The sequence below is a fragment of the Pungitius pungitius genome, chromosome 9 (genome assembly GCF_949316345.1).
Source record: "Pungitius pungitius chromosome 9, fPunPun2.1, whole genome shotgun sequence".
NCBI lineage: Eukaryota > Metazoa > Chordata > Actinopteri > Perciformes > Gasterosteidae > Pungitius > Pungitius pungitius.
Window position 1 is genome coordinate 17553214 of NC_084908.1, and position 21325 is coordinate 17574538.

Genomic DNA, 21325 nt, shown 5'->3' on the forward strand with positions numbered 1-21325 from the left:
CATTGCAGCTTATTGGAACATGAACTCCTACGTGCATTATCAGCTCTCTTCACCAACTCTATCCAGTATTTTGGCCCATTTTGTTTATGAGTCTTCCCACTGGTAAGATGTTTTTTTTTCTTCTTTTTTTTTATTGCTTGTGACAGTGATTGAAATATCTAAGAATTTTGTCTCTTTGAGAAAAGTAAAGAAATATGTAGTGGTTCAACTTGGCTCCACTTGGTCTGGTCTTAATCCAAATGGGCCGGCCTCTGGGAACGTCTGAGCTGAGGAGCTAAATTCTTATCAGATAGTTCCATGAAAAAATAATAAACAGCCGGGGCCCCTGAACCACGCCGGCCAAATGCGTGCTGCGTGTAGTCGCTGATCGGCGCGTAATTATTTATTGACTCAGCTCAGGGCCTCCTCCGCCCTCCGCCCCCCCCACCCCCCCTCAGCGCGTTTGGACGAGCTCTGCGCTCTTTTTGTATTCAATGATTTCAGCGGGTCCTCGGAAGCCGTCTTTCGCCGCATCGGGTGATCTGGCAAAACAAGCTTATTTGTCGCGGCACGCCGCTCGGGCCGGTCCCCCGCAAGCGCTCAGTGGGCTGTATACTGCCGCTCTGAGAGGGGTCAGGAGGTCGCAAGTACTCAAAGAGTCCGCAGTCTTAAAGAGGCTGAGATGTTTTTGGTTCTGCAGAGGCGCTTTTTTCATGAACGTTACATACTTGAGATTATTATGAGTTTACTAGCAGATTAACCCGCAGGGAGTACTGTGGCAAAGTAGCACTACATGTTCGTGGTGCACGTACAGAACTCGTTATTTATACTTTGTATACGTTGGTTTGCTTTGGTTTCACATCTTGAGTGTGACCATTGCCTAGTTTTGAATATTCTTTCATCATCATGCTTGAGTGAAATATGATTCTTTTTTCACTCAGATTTACTAGGAACTAAAAATACTTACGTATGTGATACTCGTGTGTTCTCTCTTCTTCTTTTTAAAAATATTTCAAGCTCCTTCAACCAGGAAATCATGTTCAAATTCCTGATCAAATTCAAAGAGTGTTCTGAAACTAGAGGTTCTGAACCAGGCTGATACAGAGATTCTTCTCGGGATAAAAGCAGGAACAACCTTCAGGGCCCTCGTCGTATGCCTTGACTTTGTGCTTTGGTGGAATATATCGTTGCTGAATTAATCCAATTACCACACGTTGAACTTTTGAGCCCATGGGCGTCTCGGACTACGGGGCAGCTTCCCAAATTTAAACCGATTGTAAACGAAGCACATCATTGACATTTGAGCAAATGGTGGTCGTGGACAGAGTCAGTGTCAAACTAAGGCAGACAAAGACCTCTGACCTCCCCATTAATGTATACTCGTCTGTGTTTGATCTTCACTTGTCAAACCGGATCAAACGGTCAGCTCAGGGTTTCCCTTTTGAAAAAACGATTATCACCTGTTGGTCCAGTCTGATCATCACTTGGTCTTTACTACAAATGAAGCACAGCTTTGTTCTCATCCTGACTTGAATTTCATATTTATCTCTGTTGTAATTCCATTGAGGTTTGTGCTCGGGCCTCATAACAGGTTGTGCGTCGCGGTTTCTGGTTTGTTTGGTTTTCTCAGGGAACTTTAGGCCGAGCCGGACGGGAGGAACTAGACTTGGTTGAGAAACGGTTGCAGAGCGGCAGGAGTTGATTCATTAATTACAAGTTTTCAAATGTTTTTTAGTGTTCGTTAAAATAACTGCTGAATGTTTCGTTGTTGGCAGAGTTGATGAAGTACGGACAAGTGGTGGGTTTTTTTTTTTGTGTTTACTGTGCGTTAAATCACGATAACTTTGTGTTCCGCTAAACTGGAGGCTCGTACGTCGACGAATGTAAAATCGAATTAAACCGACTGGCAGTGGTCCGACCCCGGTTTGTTACGTCTGGGGCCAGAGGTACAGTGGGTTGTTACACTTTTACCTAAATAACAGTCACACACACACACAGTAAAATGTATATATGATACAGATTTGTGACATGTGCTTTTTATTAAAAATTCCACTTATAGGTAAAGCTATAACAAGAGCCTCTGGGAAGCCTTTTGAAGTTATCTCCCATGAAAGATGGTATCGATTAGACACTGAACTCAGACTGCTCTTCAAAAGCCATTTCATTTGTGCACAATCTCTTATATACTATTCGTTCAAGGGGTACAAAAATGTGTATTTTATTTAAGTCTGTCCTTCAGTTATATTTTGCCTTCCACCAAAGCCTCAACTTTTTCAGAAGAGAACAATTGACTTTTTTTCTGTGTTGTGAAGCAAAGGCATAAACGCCAGAATCTTGGATTCTATTTAACGGACAACAGGAAGCGACGACTCTTGCAAAAACAAATGTGATTCTAGAGGATCATCCTACTTTGGGCTTTATTTATTGACTTGGTAAACATAGTAGACATTATTTTTTGACCTCAGACTAGCTTCTGCTCTTCTTCAAAACAGCATGGAGTTCAATTAGTAAATCATGGTCCCGTTTAGAGTGAAATGCAAAAAAGCGATAAACCAGGTAATGCTTTAAGGCGTCCTTTGAGCTTAATGACATCATGCTGATCGATGTGACAACGCTAACACGCATGAAACAATTAACTTACCTGACAGATTACTACAAAGTATTCTGGCACTCAACTCAACCAGAGTCCGTCCCAAAAAACGTCACCTCATTCCAGCGCGAGAGGAGTCATGGCGGCAGAAACGAAACTTAAGGGAACGTGGTGGGCGTGGTCACGCTATTTTACTCCAGTAGATTTATTCTGAATATTTACTCTCGCTCTACTGGCTACAGGTAGTGGTTACGCTCCAAATGGAGTAAAATTGACTAGGTTTTTCTTGTGTACTTTTCTACCAGCAGCTAATTTTGTGCTGCAGGAGTTGAGCTGATAAAGTGCTATTTCAAGAGGTCTGATGAAAGAACATATTTTAAAGATATGTGGTATTTTCACATTTGAGACTTAATTAACTGACACAAGTAATAAATTATCCACTTTTCATTCAATGAAGGATCAACACAGTTTATTTTTTTTTGTTTGTTTTGTTTTTCTGTGCAGAGTAAGTGGTTCCAGAAGAACTTTTGTAGTTTAGAGGAGAGCCAGAATCTGTTTACAGTCTCTCAGCAGCATTGGGCAAAGACATAAATCATCCTCTTCAGCATCATAAATGAACACTGAGTTCTTTGATTCCAGACAATCAACATACGTGCAGACTTTTAATATTTTTCCATAAATCTGTAAGTTGATCCAGCTCGTGCTGCTGAAAGATGATGTAAACACGGTCGCACAGGGAGCACCCGTTATGCTTCATTTGTAAGCTGGAAACAATCCAATGTTTCCTGTTTACTCACGATTCCACTCCTCCCCCCCCGAAAACAAAAGGGCACCACTTAATTGCAAGAAGTGAGACAAATTGTGACGGTGTTGGTAACAAGCAACTATTTAAACGTGAATTCATAACGCAGCTACTATGTGCTCCACATGAAGAATGCCAGAAGGAGTAAACCGTGCTGACCAGCGCGCGTCCCTCCGTTTTATCAGAACCATGTGGAACGTCCTTTCTATCTTTTTTCTTTTCTTTTTTTTTTTTTTTTTTTTTTTAGATGTTTGACAAGTGTGTGGGATGATGTATGCCAGAGTGCGTAGCTGTGCCTGGTCCTGATGGAAATGAACACGGACACGATGTCGCTGGTGGATTTATTCTATGGAGTTTCATCCCCAAAAAACAAAAAGGAAGTCACTCACCCCCTAGAAAATGTCAAACCCAATTTATATTAACCAAGCAAACCACCACAATAGTGTTTTACGGTTCTAAAATTCATAACCTGCCCATCAAGGTTGCAGTAAACAAGATGTAATAATGTGCACCTGAACGAAGATATTGTGCTTCCTCTTCCTGTAATACAACAACACTATAGTTAGGCTACCAGTTACTGGATTTTAACTTTTACAGGTGTGTAGGTGACATTTTGGCATCGCTACATTTGCTTCAATAAAACCCGTGACTCAACGGCAGGGACTGTCACGAGGTTGGCGTTTGTGCTTTGGAGAAAATTAATTTGAGGGCAAATTTATTCGTATCGCACATTTAAACAACAAGAAAATTCACAGGGCCTCGTATAAAAACATTAAAAGCATTGAAACGTAGTCATTAAAACATGAACCGTCCAGTTTAAAAAAACAAATATAGTAGTAGGATGCAGAATGCAGGAAGTTGATCAATATATCCTGCAGACCTTTTCCAGAGACTATAACAATAGTCCGCTCCACTGGAGATGAATCCAAACGCTTTTGAAAAAAAAAGGTGATAATAGGCAGATTTTGTAATCATCTTGATTTTGCTGTTCAGATCAAGGATTGAATCCAAAACTACAACCAGATGTCTGGCTTGGTTTGTGGTTTTTAATATCATCAAAAACAGCCTTTATAAGTTTTGTTTTGTGCAATACTTTGGTTTGCGACTGAATACCTGCATAAATCAAATATGGCAAAATACGGTTTCAAACAGCTTAAATAAATCCCATCCAGCGGTTCGTGGGTCGTGGCTGCCACTCAGATGTTTGCATGCGACAATCAAACAGCCAACTGTGTAAAAAAAAAATGCTTTTTAGATTCTTCTATTTCCAGCTCTACAGGTGGTTTGATACACGGTGACCCAATAAGCTGGAACCAGACTCCTCATTCACACAAACACACACATACACACACACACACACACACACACATGCCGACCGGCCTGCAGCCCCATGAACGCTCGGTGATCCAGTGGGGAGAGGGGAGCTTTGTTGGTGGAGGGCAGGAGAAGGGAGGGTCAAACAAGTTTTGGATGTATAAAAGAGCCTGGAGCAGCACATTTGGGTCCAATCAAACCAGTAAAGATTTTTTTTTTTTTTTGTCCACACTATGTAAAACAGATGGACCCGAAAATGGGAGGGGTACAATTCTTTTGTATTCAAGCTGTTTGGAGGGGGGAAAAAAGTAACATTCTTTTTTGCTTCAGGGCGATTGATGTGTGCTTTGCAGCCTTCCCTTTTTTTTCTGAAATGTCTATTTGTCTGTGTTCCATACTGTAGAATTTCCCGGCATTGGTTTGTCTAATACTGAGTTACTTTTTCGCCCGTAGCTTGTGTGGCCTTCTGTTGACAAACCTCAACCTTTGACCCGTTTGTAATACGAGGCCTAATGGATTTTAGAGTTTGAATGTCACCTTAAAAGAGTGTTTTTGGACACGCAGAGTCGCCTCATACCCACAGGGGACCCCTCTGACCCTTCGGGGGGGGGGGGGGAGGGGGGGGAAGAAGCAGAGGATGAAGTGTGCGATGAAGGCTGGCGGTGGTTGTAGCCCCCGCTGGGTGAAGACCGGGCAGGTGTGCCCCCCCGCCGTGGGGGGGGCCGTACGCTCCCAGTACAAGCGGCCCCGGTTCTCCCGTGATGGATAGGTCTGGCTGGGATGCCAGAGTCCACAGCAAGGGGGGGGGGTTGGGGGCCCATCTGGGAACAGAATGTCAAGGCCGGCCCGAGAGTGGAGATTTACGCCCCAACCTCAGGTTCAAACGGCTGCGGGCAGACAACGGCGTATATATGAGACGGCACTGACAGGACATCGAGACGATGGACGGGATCAAACCTCCTTCCTTTCCGCCCCGGTTGCACAAAGGAGAGCTAATGTTTAAAAAAAAAAAAAAATGTAACAGTGTAATTTAAGCACAGCCAGGCTGAAACTGGAGATTCAACACCCAAACCACTCCTACCCTCCTCCACTCGGAGTAAACACAGGTGGTGAGTAGCATGAGTTCATCCACTGACCAGTGAAGCCCTTCTCCGTTAGTTCAGGGCAACAACAATCTTTTTTTTTTTTTTTTTTTTTTTTTTTTGATGGGCCTATTAGAGCGTCGGCAGCGCGGGGAGGTTGGGAGGGAAAGGTATTAAATAATTGGGGCCATAGAGACAGATGTGTGTGTGTGTGTGTGTGTGTGTGTGTGTGTGTGTTGGAGGTTTCCAGGCCTATGGAAGTGCTCGTGCAGGAGTGTGCACGGTGTCCCATGTGGAGCTCATTTCATTCTTGAGGGTGTGTGAGCGTAGAAGCACAAAAGCATGTGTTCCATTCGACTGCGTAGTTTACTGGCATGCGCAAAGATTGTTTCAGTTCCTCCATCTACTTTCTGTGCAGAAACATACAAAGTGAGATATACCGTAGAGCTGAACAACAGTTTTAGGACGAATAACTTACTCTAACTTACATTTTATCATCTTTTATATCAGTTTCAGTAAATTCCCAACATGATGTCTGTCATCTGTTTTTCTATTGAGCCTATCAGCACAATTTAACCCCCAGAAGACTGAATCGTCACTGTTATGTGAGGGCCTGTATTACTTCATAATATCAGCATTTTTGCAAGAAAGTATGTGCATTTACATAATGATACTTCAGGAGTCGGACCGAGTCATGTCATGGTTTAGCCTGAACTGCTGACTTTCGGATCATCAATCTTAGCAGCTTTTGCCAATGCAAGAATTGCTGTTTTTCTTCCTGCAAAAAGCATGAATAAAGATTCATACCCGCTCAGTTTCGATTGCTAAGCACGATCAGGTGCGTTAATGTCTGGCCATTGAATAGTTGTTTGGGGGTCCGATGATGCGTTTGGTTCATGCTAACTTCCAATAGCAGTCAAAAATGAAACCTGCTTGGCTAGTTTGAGTCATCATATCTCTTCAAATGCTCATCATTAATTAACAGAAAAGATTTTATGAAATGAACAGACACATTTGAGCTTGTGTTAAGGGTTAATGTGTCTGTTGGGTTGCAAAGTCGGAATTTAAGGAGCAAATTAAATAGTTGGGTCTCCAACCTTAAATAGAACAGTAATTAGTTTATCTTTTATAATGCATGATACATACACTGCACCAACCTAAAAATCATTTAAATCCGGTGATCTTAAGTGGCATTGAATGCCGATTTGATATTATTAGAATCCATTGAAGCTTTTGATTTTAAGATGTAATAAGCGCAGTTGGATGATCTTGGTACCGACAGAGTTTGCCGCTCCATGTTTCCCATTATCGGAGTAGAGTAAACCTTATTTCCAAGCTTGCACACCCTGGATGTGTCATCTGGTAGGGAATATTCAACTCCTGTTGCAGAGTGAGGCGTTATTGTTCAACCAGGACCGTCGTTAATGAGATCTACAAAGATTTCATTAAGCAGCGAAATATCAGCTTGGACGTGTTTACCCTCGTGGTCGCGTGCCCCTCAAACGCTCTCCCAGTGCTTCTGTTTTATCCCTCGGTGATAAATTGAGGCAGATTTGGAAGAGGTTGTTTGGTTGCAGGATAGCTCAGGGTCTAATCCTCTTCCTCTCAGCGGGACTGCAGGTTTAATGCCCACACGCCTCCGGCTTGTTCCATCTGCCAGTGGACAGAATGTCACACACACGCACACATGAGGTACTAGATGCTACTGTTAAGGCTAACACGAGTCCACTGAGGGATCATAAAGGCCTTGGTGGTTCCCCTCTGACTGCATTTTGGGTGTTTCCCTCTGTTACCACGGTTTTATTGTTGTAGTCTGCAAAGAAGTGCAATAAGAACCTAAATATGAAACAATGATATACGGAATAAGTGATAGTACAGGTTTTTTTTGAGTCGAGCTCCGTAGTAGAAACTCAGTGATAATAGTAATAATAATATGAATAATTTTAGAAGAAAACACAGTGAAAACAGTTTGTTACTCATCATCTTTAGAACGTTAGTCATCATGACTAACAAACATAAACAGCAGACCTTGCTGGTGACAAATGGAAGCATCTTATTCGGGCTAAGTGGCTTTTGCCAGAGAAATAGTTCTAAAAGCAACAATTTTGAACATTTTCCATCTGAATCCATTGCAACTGACTTGAATCCAATGGTGAAGTTATTTGGCCACTTGAAGACATTTATACATAAATTGAAAGGGGTTATCAGTGTTACAGAAAAAATAAAATATTTTACAGTGTCAGGAAAAATGAATCCTAACTTTTGAGATTTGTTTACTGTCATGCATCGGTTTCCGTATCGTACACATCGTCTCATTCTTGAAACCAACCAGAAGTCAAATACGTTTTCACGGTTGAGAAGAAGATTCAGTTCAGAAGTTTGGGCTGAACTTTTATAAAGTTTATTTCCAGGTCGGCACACAGGCTCCTCAGTGAGGGCCCCAAACAAAATGTGTCCTTGTGGCGGTGTCACAGCGGTGAATGAATGCCAAACCTTTATTTACACTTGAGCCCGTGTCTGGTATTCCGGGGGTCACTGGGGGTCACTCGCTAACCCGCTGCCACGGCCGCTAAAATTAAGAGGGGTAGTTTTTCTCTTTAGTTTTTTCTAACCCCCCCCCCCCAAATTCCTCTGATGAAGGATTGTGAGATTATATTTCACTACATAAACTGTCAAAAGGCAAATGATCCATGGCTTCTGCCGCAGTGGCAATTTGTTCTTGTCATGGAGAACTTGTCTTTGCAGGAGGGAAATTATTTTTTATTTAATGTAACGTTTTTAAAGATCAAACTGTTTGTGTTTCTAGTTTTTCCAATAAAATTGTAATGCAAATTATTGTTTATTTTATCTTAAATTAGAGAAATTAAGTCAAACAAACAGTAAATCGTGACTATTTTAGTAAAGCAAGTCAAACTCACAGGAATCAGGAACATTTATTGCCAAAATTTGTTGGACATACAAGGAATTAGACACAACGACTCCAGCAGATTCTGAATAAACAAAAATCAATTACTTCTATTCGTGCTAAATCCTTCATACCAACATTAGCATGTAATACGTTTAATCTACAACATTCTAATATATATTAAAAAGGCAACAAAATTTGAGAATTTAACAGGACAAACATAATCCATTCCACGGTCACGTGGTCTCAGCCCTTGAATATTAGATAAGAAAGAACAAAAACTGACAGCAACATATAAAATGTTCAAATAAAAGCCAAACTTAGCGGCCAAAACCTGCTTTTTGTGATGACTTCTGCTTCTGTGTTGCATTCATTCAGGAACTGTACTCTTCAACAGGTTTCATTCTTACGGCTATGAGTAGAAGTAAAAGTACTTACTGTCATCTCTTTCTCCTCGGTTCCGGGGGGGGGTCGATTATGTACTTTAGTCAAAGTTGTAAAATACCCCCCCCCCACCCTCCCCAGGAGCCCTTCACAGTGTGAGTCTTCCAGCTTCGGTTTCGGTCAGGGGTCACGGAGAGCAGGGCCCGGGCAGACGGATCCGCTTGTCACACTGATCCATGGACGTCCTCTGGGCTCAAAAAGCCTTCCTGCCCCCCCCCCCCCCCCCCACCCCTGCTGCGTCTCATGATGCAAACACAACTGCCAACCTGGACATTTCAGAAACACGGCGCTTTTCGTCCGTTGCCATTTGTGGCTGCACGGTTGTGTCACCGAGCGCCGATAGAGCGCGTCAGTGCGTTGATCTCCCACAGCTCACCGGGGCACATTACACCATTAAAAAGAAGCTAAGAGTGCACGATGAGTAACAGAGCCGCACATCTCATCCGCGCCTGCATCTCTAAGCGTGCGTGTGGTTGTCCCAACGTCTGCGTGTCCCAACAGCTGCTCTGAAACCCCCACACTGAGGCAATTAGAACCCCCCCCGGACAAAAGAAACATCAATTACGCCAAGCAGGCACAATCTACATACGTCTGCGGAGGCCCGTTAATGAGATTAATTCCTCTGGGATGGGGGATGCATTCTTTCCCAGATGTCAACGTAGGGAACGAGCGATTGAAGCTGACGAGCTCATTAGTGCTGCTTCCAACGACGTTCGCGAGCCCCGCGCGGGTTGGTCACCCGGCGGCCCGCGGAGGATGAAGACTAGCGGTTCTGAAAGTGAGGATGTATTTCCATGAACTTGGTGGACAATAAAGTTTTTAGTCAACATCAATCAAATGGGATTATATGTAGTGGATTTTGTGGGGACTGCAGATTAATGCACATTTGCACCATGGACATTGTGTGTGGAATGATTAAAGTAAACATGCAACATTGTGGTTTGTATTATAGTTTTTCTTCCAGAATGTAAGTCAACCTTATGACACGTAGTAATAAGCTCCGACCAGACAGACAATACCCAGTTTGGGATTTATTGACACTAAGACAAATACAGACCGTCCCAAGAAACGTGTCTTTTAATCTGTTGTTTTGAGAAGTCATATTTTCAAAAATCACAAGATCCCTTGCTGCCTGTCAGCATTCAAAACGGGACAACGGGGGAACCTGCTAAGAAACGGTTCAGTTTACATTAGAGAAACCCCCCATGGCCTTGGTGCTCCTCATACTCAACCGTGATCCTTAACACATTGATTCCTCTCAAACATCCCCACTGGGGTTCGGCTGCCTTTTGCGCCACGCGTCCTGTGATTCGACTCTTCGTGAAAGGAAAGAGCGAGGCGTAAGTGGCGACGGGGGGGAACGAAAAGGGGGCAACAGATGGACCACAAGGCCAGACAAGCTGTGTCTCATTTTCACACAGAGAAGTAATGAAAACCTGCTGCACAGGCCTGGGATCAGCTTACCTCCGCCCGTGGGACCCCCCCCCCCTGACTGGCCGTGAAACCGTGTCGTCGATGGAGACGGAAAAAGACGAGCCGCGTCACTCCCACTACTTCGCCACCAACGTTTTGTATTTTCACAACGCCTCGGCGCATACAGCCCCCGAGAATGTGGTCGCGCCGCTGATTGACATCCAGTCGCCCCCCCCCCCCCGAGAAAGGTCAGCACGTGACCTGGCCCGACCACAGATTAGCCAGCTGACCGGCCCCTCGGACCAAAGGGAGTCCAGTGGCAGTTTATTAGGGGGCTCAAGCCCTTAAATGGCCGTATAACTGTTTCTTCAGACCTGAATAGAATGAAGCCACTTCTGAAGGAAAAGGGGATAGGAGGGGCGGGGGGGGGGGGGGGGGTTGCCTTGTAAAAACATGTTAAACCTGTGACACAGACTGAATAAACAAGTGCAGCCCCTATTGCTCTTCAGGGACACGTTCAGACCCTCTCGTTCATTCAATATCGATCTGTAAAATTTAAAAAAATGACAGTGTTTTGGCATCAAACAATCCTCCGAACACGGATCTGTCACTCGACCTGCACTTCCTGGATCATGTTTCAAGTCCTGCTGGTACCTGAAGCAACACCCCCCCCCCCCCCCGGTGCGAAGGCCAGCTTGGATAAGCTCGGATGCCATTTTCTCTTTAGAAGAAGTTATAACCTGCAGTTTTCACAACAACAAGAAAAGACGTCCCACGTGGCGGTGAGTTCGACATTTTGAGCTTCTGCGACGCCAAACTGTTGAGATTCGCTCTCGTTTTTCCGAAGTTTTAACTCCAGGCAAACGCCCAAATATGCTGTTTAGACACAAACAGACACACAGGCGCACACTCACTCACTCACGCACACACCGACTCTCCTGGTGAAGGTATTTAATCAAAGTCATTCTGGAAGCCCAGTTACAAGGTGTCCTCTTACTGGTTAAGTTCTGCTTTCGGGTAGTTTCTGTGTTTCTGTGCTTATGTTTACTGTCAACCGACAACAAGGTGGATTTATTATGAAAGGACACGTCAGGGTCCTTTTGTTAAGGAGTCAGGAAACACTTTGCTACATTAACAGCCCTTGTGGGGCCACTTTTAAAAAAAGGATTGTCTTTGTTGAGAGTATATTTGGCACACCTTGAGCAACAACATTTTTTTTTTTTGGAATTGAAGAAGGCCAATTAATGCATTACCTCCGGAAAATACAGTCACAATTGATATATAGAGTGTATTTTGTGTTTTACTGAACGTGGTAACAGAGGTTAGAAAGAAGACATGTTTCTAAGTTAAAAATAAAAATCTCACTATCAAAAAGGTGGGAAAAGAGATTTCTGACATTTGGGTGAACTGATCCTTTTAGCGAGAAATTCCACAAACATCCCATGTGAGATTTAAGTGGTCACTCGTTCCAGAGCCGGAGGGTCAAGTCTGAGAAGAAGCACCCGGACCAGAGAGTGAGCTGCAGATTGGGTTTCACCCCTGGGTGTGCTGAGTGGAGGTCTGCTTCTCACACCAGGGCAAACAATATAAACATACGTATATATATATATATATATATAATATATATATATATATATATATATATATATATATATATATATATATATATATATATATATATATATATATATCACCAAGTGGTACGAACACGCAGACCTGCCCAGCCGATTTCCCCTCTGAACCCCCCCCCCCCCCCCCCCCCCTAATGATGGAAAAATGAACGCTCTAGTGGGCTAAATGCCCCCACTGACAACATCTCACAACAATGTCTAGCTAAAAACAGCAAGTTGGAGGGATCCCTCGGGATATGTGTCTGTTGATGGAGCCTAATGATGAAAACCGGTCACACACGTTTTGTTGTGTTTTCCACAAGATGTAATGAAGCCCATAAGCTCTAGTTAGTAATCAAAAATACCAGCGAGCCCCAGAGGAGCAGTGAGAACGTTGGACTTGAGCAGACACATTAATCTACGCGTTCACCTGATGTGGGGAGACCAAGTGCTGAAATGGGAACGGTCTTTACGCACGGCGTGCAGACTCCTCCCAGACATGCCTGGAAGAAAAACCTCATGTCCCAGTTGCTGCTGGCCACTGTCAGAGACTCCATCCACGCCGCCCGACGCTCCGCGACCCCGATTCCAGCGTTTGAATTCGAAAGGTTTTACGCGCACGCGATGAGGGTCTTTATTATTTCGACAGTGACCGTGTTGTGCGTCATGACGATACCCTGCGCGGAGGCTATCCACGGATTGTACAATTTCGGACAGCATGACTTATTCTACAAAAAGAACAACTGCAAGCCGATCCCCGCCAATCTCCTCCTGTGCAACGACATCGAGTACACGGAGATGCACCTCCCGAACCTGCTCGGCCACGAAACCATGAACGAGGTGCTGCAGCAAGCGTCGTCCTGGATCCCGCTGGTGCAGAAGCAGTGCCACCCGGACACGAGGAAATTCCTCTGCTCCCTCTTCGCTCCCGTCTGCCTGGACGATTTGGACGAGCCCATACAGCCGTGCCGGTCCCTGTGCGAGAGCGTCCGGAACGGCTGCGCGCCCGTCATGTCCGCCTTCGGCTTCCCTTGGCCAAAGATGTTGGACTGCGACCGTTTCCCCCTCGACAACGACCTGTGCATCCCGCCTGCAGGCATCGAGAACTTTGTGCCAGTCACCAAAGAGGGTACGTTTGTCTGGGTGTTTGGTGTTGTGCATAAAGGCCTGTTTATCATCGTGGTGCGTATAATTCGCGTATTTGCCCGGTTGCCATCCATCAACTGCGTGGTCACATCTGGATGCAGCCCTACTTATTTAGTTAATTTCCGGTGGAAATGTAGATAATACGCTCATCTGATCTAATTTGTCATTTTAGTGCCCAGGGTGTGTGATGCCTGCAAGGAAACGGATGAAAATGACAATGAAATTGTTGACAACCTGTGTAAGAATGACTTTGGTAAGTCCAGCCGCCTATTTTGTATTTGTTCAAGGGGAAGCTTGGAGGCTTCAAGAGGTCATGCATGGAGGTTCCAGGGAGTTTCAGCAAAATGGCAATGTCAAATGTGTTTAACTTACTAAAGAGTGCAAAGAAAATGAGTATTTGGTCCAGGATTACCCTTCTCATTTCTTGTCTCAGCCATCGCACGCATTTCAGCACTAAACCACAGATAGGCCTTCTCACGTGACTTCATTTTGACATGTGCAAAAAAAAGAAAAGAGATTCTCACACAGATCATCAGAAAACAAAATCCACTATTTTTTTCCCTTTTGCCTGCACGCGTCCAGCTCTGAAGATCAAAGTGAAAGAGATCTCCTACATCAACGGGGACACCAAGATAGTCCCCGAGAACAAGAGCAAGACCATCTACAAGCTGAACGGCGTGACGGAGCGCGAGCTGAGGAAGACGGCGCTGTGGCTGAAGGACGGCCTGCAGTGCATCTGCGAGGAGATGAACGACATCCACGCCGCCTACCTGGTCATGGGCCAGAAGATGGACGGCCACCTGGTCATCACCTCGCTGAAGCGCTGGCAGAAGGGACAGCGAGAGTTTAAGAGGATTTCCCGCAGCATCCGCAAGCTGCAGTGCTAGGAGGTGAGGGTAGGAAGGGGGAGGGGGGGGGGTGGGGGGTAGGGGGGGTGGGGGGGTAGGAGGTGTGGAGGGTTTGGGAGAGGGGGAGTGGGGGGGGGGGCTGAATGTCCGAACGGTTTAGTAGAGCTCTTTCAAACGGTTGTCCCACGAGCTACAGTTAGGGTTCATATATTTCTGTTTAGATTCGAGAAAGGGTGTTTATTTGGTCCATTTCCCGAATTAACAGGCAAACAAAAGCACATCTGTTGGTTAAAAATAACAGTTATAAAAGTCCCTTAAATTGCAGTAACTTCATCTGTTGAATCCCGTTCCTTTTGCACTTTGTGAGTCGTGAGCGCCTCCCAGTGGCCAGTATTAAAATGGTGTGTCTCCTCCAGGGGAGCTGTCCTTGCTACACCCCCCCTCCCCTCCCCCCCTCATTATTTGCACTCAGCTGGCATCCTGGTGGTTAAAAATGGAACTACATTATTGGAGGGAAAACTAGCCTAGAGTTTGTTTTTTATAGTTTTGAAATTCAGGATTTAAAAAACAATTGATTAAAAAAAAAGGGCAGATTTGGTCAAACCCCTCCCCAGGGGGGATTTAAGATGTTTTCTTTTGTCCCCCTTGGTAATACCTGGGATTTATTTCTGCTTCTGCATCATCACCCAAAAAATGAAACTTTTTATATTTTTCATGGGTAGTTCCTCAAACCAGGTAAAATCATTCAAGTAAACATCATTCAAAACTCCCAAAAGGAACAAGTTGTATCACTAGGGTCAAAGGCCTTAAATGACTCAGCAACTATGAGTTTGAAATCTTCTTATATATATATGTGTGTATATATAATCTTCTCATATATATATACAATATCATTTTTCTCACATGGTTGCACCTAAATAATGACTGATTCATATTTTGCGGTGCATGTTAAATGAAGCTGTGATCCCAGTGTGAGTAGTGCGATGTTCAAAGGCAGATATCATTTTATTGTTTTTGTGTCCCCACCGTTTTCTCAAGTAAAAAATGAGAGATAGCTGGCTATATTCTCTTCCTGTTAAACATTTTAATACTCTTGGTTATCTTTTTGTACTTGAGTAACTGCATAATTTACTAGCACAGTATGAAAGAACTAATATTTTTTCTAATCCATGCTTTCATATGTTGATGTTTGCATCTTTGCCCCGTTATTTGATGAGTGACGCAAGTTTTTTTTTTTTTGGTATTATTGAAGGATGAAAATCTGAGTTTTGATTGGCAGAGTTAATTTGATGAGCAGTTACTTGTTAGGAACACCTTTTAAACGTGGCCCTGCGTGCGTGTGTGTGCAATGTAAAAAGTGTTTTTGAAGGTATTAATGTGTAAATATAAAATACTGACTTTAATTCTCTGTATAGTTACCAACTACTCGAAGCTGGAACATTATGTTTTGAAATGACTCATTTTTATTCTTGTGCAGAAGGAAATCAATGTACTCACGAATAAATAAAGACTTTAAAGAGAATTCATCGTGGCCACAGTTTTAACAATGAAAATAAACCTACAGTGTATATTTTATCGTTGAAACACCGCCACCTAGGGGAAGTAAAGTCTGATCATCGGAATAACTCATATGAGGGATTCAGTAATGACAGTTTTGCAACACACTGTATTTATGGTTGTTTGTTTCCAGTGGTGAATTCCATTTTAGAAAAAACACCATTGACCATACAGACTTATAGGTCAAAGGTCAAGCTTGGCTTGTAATCCTTGTGTGCATTAAATTACACATTGAATCTATAGGCTTTTCTTTGCTTGCTTGTATCTTAATACAAACATGTTATATATTTTGATTTTTGAGACACGTGACTCTCGTTTTATGTTCCTGATGCACAATCCTTTTTTGGTACCTGGATTACTTCCTGTATTGTTCCTGTATTGTACTATAGGTATGTGGAAAACAATGACAAACATTTATTATATTTACTCACATACATAAAAATGTAAATGTTTTCAAATTCGTATGAACTAACAGTCCAACGATAACGTTTTTTTTACAGCGGGAATTGTTCATATATCATTTATTTGTTTAATTTACAGAAGATTTTACTTCTAAAACAAGGTCCTCTGTAAAAAAAAATTGACAGCAAAACAATACCTGTCTTTATTCAACGTTCTGATATTTGTTCTGTAAAGTTATTCAAACTAGCACATATTTTCTAATTTGAATATTCAAACAATTTCAGCAAAACACATAATACAAAAAAATTACACAAATGTTTAAGCCGGAAGTAACAGGATTAATTGGGGAAGTTTAACCCAAGCCGCTCTCTCTGGTTTTACACCTTGATTCATGTGGCTTTGACAATTGTCACATGATTATTCATGTGACCTAAGTGACTCAACTCTGGAGCCCTCATGTGACATTGACCCAGAAACACCTGGGACTCTCCACCAGTAGACCCTATGAGACAGTGTTTGTGTATAGTCCAGGGTCCAAGAGGATGAGAAGGCCTCACAACTGTTTTCAAACTACTCCTCACTTGAGTGTTTCCATTTTCTGCAACATCACACCTCCACTTCATTTGACGAGGGAAATATTGTTCTTTAAATTTTAAACTAATCATAAAATATTTAATTTTAAGAAGCAATGCTCTTTGACCTTACCGGGGACAATATCCCTTATAAGAACTTTTTTCACATCCTTTTTCGTCATTAAAGCTTTATCCGATACTTAAGAAAGCAGAAATGTGTATACGCCACCCAGGATTATTAAGGGCCTACAGAGGTCAGTCATAATGGATGAATCAGCCCTCTGAACTGGGTCTGGGCCTGCAGCAATACAATTACACACACCGGTGTATCCGTAACTGCGCAACTTGTACTTGAAATAAATACTGCGTTATGTGCGTCGCAATGAAGAGAAGCGACCGCAATAACGATGCCTTCAAAAACAGTGGGACAAGTTAACATCTGTTGAACGTGCGGGGAATTTGTTATGACACTCCAAATGTTCTGATGTGACGTTTATGAGGCGGGATGCCAGGAAACCCTGTAAACTACAGCTGGGAAAATGCAGCGCTGTTGAAATAGTTTGTGATTCCGCACAAATAATTAGCAAATCCCTTTTTTTTAAGGGACTTTGTGTCCAGGTGAATTAGAAGGCACGCTGTGGTGGAGTGTTGGTAAAAATTAGAACGGGTTTTGCTCTTCACAATCAGTTTATGTGACACAATTTGCCAAAACAAAACAAACCATTTTATATCGACCTCTTCCCTCGTTCACCGTTGAACGCTCTGAAATAAATCTCACCTCTCGCTTCAAGAGGCCACATTTACGAGTGCAGTGAACGCAGCATCGCTACTTTTAAAAAAAAAATGTAGCCGTTGGCATTAGCCTAACGTTAGCTTAAACCTTTTTTTAGCTATTCATGGGTCTCTTTGACAAACGTTTCCGTCTGTGCCAACGGGCAATAAAAACCCCATTTGTCTCCCGAATGAAGGTCGACGGTGAATCGTTGTTAGCAGACAGGAGGGGGGGTGGTGTATGTTTGACGAAGCTTCAAAAAGTCCGTGGGGAAGTTCCGTGGGAAATCCCCCCACATGCGAGAATATTATTCTGCGCCACAGCCCTCGACGCGAATCGACCCTCCCCGGTCCATTCCTGAGGTCACGTCGCTGCAGACAGAGGTGTCAAATGCTGGATTACTAAAAGAAAAGAAAATAAAAGAAGAAAAAAAAAAAGACCCAACAGCCTGTCAACATCCACGGAGCCCACGATGGATAACGCCGCCGCCGCCACGGACCCGGATAACGACGCGAAGCTCCGCAGCTGCGGCACGCTGAACACTCTGTTCCACGAGTCGCGGCAGGAGGTCGAGCTCCTGAACAAACAGATCCACGTCAAGGACAACATCATCGGCGACCTGAAAGTCCGGCTGGGGAGACACGAGAAGATCTACGTGTCCGTGGGGGACAACGAGTCCGTGGTGATCGGGCCGTCCAAGTCGCTGCTGGAGAGCCTGTGTAAAGAAATATGCAAACTGAAGCAGAGGAGAAACGACGTGGAGTTCAAAGCGTCTCGGCAAGCGGAGGTGAAATACTGTCAAATCAACGCTTTCGATGTTGATGTTGATGTTTTTATGGAGGTCCAAACCAACAAGCTCCATAACTCGTCAGATCCCAATTTTAAAGATGCATGGTGGCTGCTTAAGTTTCCCCCAAGACAATCAACTGGAACAACAATAGCAACAATCAGCATTATATTTAGTTGTTCATCTGTTTTTGTGTGTGTGTGTGTGTGTGTGTGTGTTGAAAATTGCGTGAAAAGCATCAAACAGTCACACACTACGTACTTAAATGTGATCTCTCTCTCTGTCCTCCTCCACCAGGAGATCCAGAGGCTGACCCTGCAGCTGGGGGAGAAGGAGCTGGAGCTGGAGGTCGTCCGGTGCCAGCCGGACCACCAGAAGGACCGCGAGGTCCACCGGCTGCGCGCGGCCCTGGAGGAGAGGGAGCGCGCCGAGGCCGCCAGGGCCGTGCTCTGCACGTCCCTGGCGGAGGAGGCGGACCAGCTGCGCGGCCAGCTCGGCGCCACGGTGAAGGTGTGCCAGGAGCTGCTGGCCAGGCTGGAGAAAGATGAGAAGGGGGGAGGAGAGGCGGAGGATGTGGCTCCGCAGCAAAGGTCTAAAGAGGTGTGTGTGTGTGTGTGAGAAACTTTGTGCTTTTTTTAAAATTTACTTTTGCACTTTGTGGAGGGCTCCGTTGTAACGCCGCTCTCTCCATCCTACAGGTGACCGAGCCCTCTGACGTGAGTCGCGTCAACGCCCGAATCCGACACCTTGAAGAGGAGAATGAGCAGCTGAAGCAGCGAGTGGCCTACGTAAGTCTGCGCCGAGTGCTCGCCGGCGGCTGCCCGACCTATGTTTGGCGACCTGAAAATTCGACAAAACACATTCGGCTTCCTTATTGTCGTCGTTCCGTCTCTTTCAGGTCCAAAGTCTGAATTGTCAGTGGCAGAAGTACGACTCCAGCAGGGAGGACTATATCCGAGGCTTGTGTCAGAGGCTGAAGGAGACCTCCGGGCAGGGCTTGACGCCGGGACATGGCCCCATGAGCAGCGCTTTGCTCCAGCAGGAGATTTCCAGGCTCAATGGCTTACTCGAGGAGAAGATGAGCGAGTGTGCGCGGCTGAGTAGAGACGTGGCGGAGATGAGGAGGCACAACAAAGAGCGCATCCAGACTCTGCAGCAGCAGGTCCGTGCGACGTCTTGTGTTCTTACAACATCAGTATAGTCTTTTGTTTAATCAGTTTTCATGAGTAGAATTAGACTGGAATCGGCTCTTTAGGCTTCCAATGTTTGATTTTTTTTTTTTTCTGTTCCTCAATCAGGTCCTCATCTACGCAGACGACTTCAAGTCGGAGCGTGCCGATCGAGAGCGAGCGCAGGGCCAGATCCAAGACCTGAAGGAGCAGATTCATCAGCTGAAGCAGCAGCAGCAGCCGCCGCACAAGCAGGTGAGACAACGGGCCCTCTGGCACCTCGCACGTTTTCCACCTTTTGTGCATTTCTCACAGCGTCTGCGTGCGATTTGCCTTTTTCAGCCCGGAGCGAGCAGAGAAGTGGCTCCCATGTGTCGCGTGCACATAGGGCACCGGATCGCCTCGCGCCGACGCAAGGAATCGCCCGAGCCCCTGCTGAGGACTGCGCCCGAGTTGCTGCAGCAGCAGCAGCAGCAGCAACAACAACAACAACAACAGCAGCAGCAACAGCCATCCGCCGGCGCCGGGCCCCTCGTCGCCGCCACACTGAGCCCCGCGTGGAGCGAGCGCCCGGGCCTGTCGGAACTACAGTGCCCGCGGTGCCTCGCCACGTTCAAGGACACGGACGCGGCAGAGTACCTGAACCATTGCGAAGACTGTGCCAGAATATGAACAGGAGTGGCACGGGGGGAGGGGGGGGAACGCTTGCCGCTCACCGCTCGATGACACTACGCGGCAGAAAATAACCTGCGTGGAGTTTCCGGTCCGTGTGGACTTGACTACAAATGAAAGGACTGACTTGAGGTAGCAGCCAAAGTTCCCCCCCCCCCCCCCCCCCTCCTCCCCGCTGCAGGCGAGATGAGTGGACGAGGCTTTTCTGGGTCTGCATGGAGAACCGTGTCCGGTTGTTGGTGTTCTTTCTGTGGCCGCGCCGGAGATTGCCGTGGTGGGTTAAGTGGATGTCAATGCAATATATCATATACCTCAATGCGTCAGATTGCAAACCTGTTGCACTTTCTTGACTTTTCGCCCCAAAACTGAATTTGAGACAGTCGTGGCGCATAAGCTTTGTATTTGGGATAATGTGGTGCTATAAGTTGTTTACTTTTGTTTTGAACTGTACATATTGTGTCCTGTAAATTATACAGTCTTAAGAGATTAAGAGGTCTTGAAAGATATAACTATATTCATATTTATTCAAGTTGCCTATATATTTGGACACAGGAAAGCGTTTGAGTGCAATGCATAGATGCCATTTCTCCAACCAAAGCCATGAAATATTTATGTCCTGGTACACTTTAAGGATGAAAAATGGTAAGAGATAACTGGAAAAATGCATTTTTTTTGTCCATTTTCTTTTTTTTTGTGTATGTAAAGATTGCTTCTTAACTGACAATGATATACTTATTTTTGCAGACATTTTTTGTAATAAAATATTGTTCGCACACACACTTTCTCATCATTATTTGCAGCGCTTTAAGGATGCCACATTATCGGGTGGTGCATATTAATTCTTGACGGTCTGCAGCCTTGAGCTGAAACCACAGATCACGTCCTCACCACGAAGATGTCCGCTTTAGTGTGTGTGTGTGTGTGTGTGTGTGTGCGCGCGCTCTGTGGAAACCCCCTAACCGAGTGTTGCCTGAATGGACACGCTGCACTGTCACAGCCGTAATCCCAGCTGCTCCCAGAACGGCGGCAGGTTTGAGTTCCATCCATCCACTGCCTGCGGAATCAGATCGGCGACCGAGGCGTCCCGCCACCGACAGCCTCTGAGGGATCATTCGGACACATCTAGGTGATTCAGTTGTCATGGGGTTTGGTGTAATAAGCACAGGAAGCTGGATATCCCCTGTTAAAAAGGAAGTAGGCCTGTTGAAGTGTACAGAAAACCCTCAGCCGCACCGTGAGTGTGTGTGTGTGCGTGTGTGTG

General features: G+C 44.9%; 2 protein-coding genes across 2 annotated transcripts; both read left to right on the top strand.

Annotated features, from left to right (window-relative positions):
* The first annotated feature begins 12666 nt into the window (after positions 1–12666).
* On the top strand, positions 12667–14172 carry sfrp2 (secreted frizzled-related protein 2). The gene is made up of 3 exons (XM_037472609.2): positions 12667–13268; positions 13458–13538; positions 13868–14172. Exons 1-3 carry the CDS (start codon positions 12764–12766, stop codon positions 14170–14172), a joined length of 891 nt encoding a protein of 296 aa, XP_037328506.1. The 5' UTR covers positions 12667–12763.
* A 3356-nt stretch (positions 14173–17528) lies between these two features.
* tnip2 (TNFAIP3 interacting protein 2) lies at positions 17529–20887 on the top strand. Its single transcript, XM_037472994.2, has 6 exons — positions 17529–18223; positions 18521–18823; positions 18922–19011; positions 19122–19385; positions 19522–19647; positions 19735–20887. Exons 1-6 carry the CDS (start codon positions 17909–17911, stop codon positions 20062–20064), a joined length of 1428 nt encoding a protein of 475 aa, XP_037328891.2. The 5' UTR covers positions 17529–17908; the 3' UTR covers positions 20065–20887.
* Positions 20888–21325: the final 438 nt, after the last annotated feature.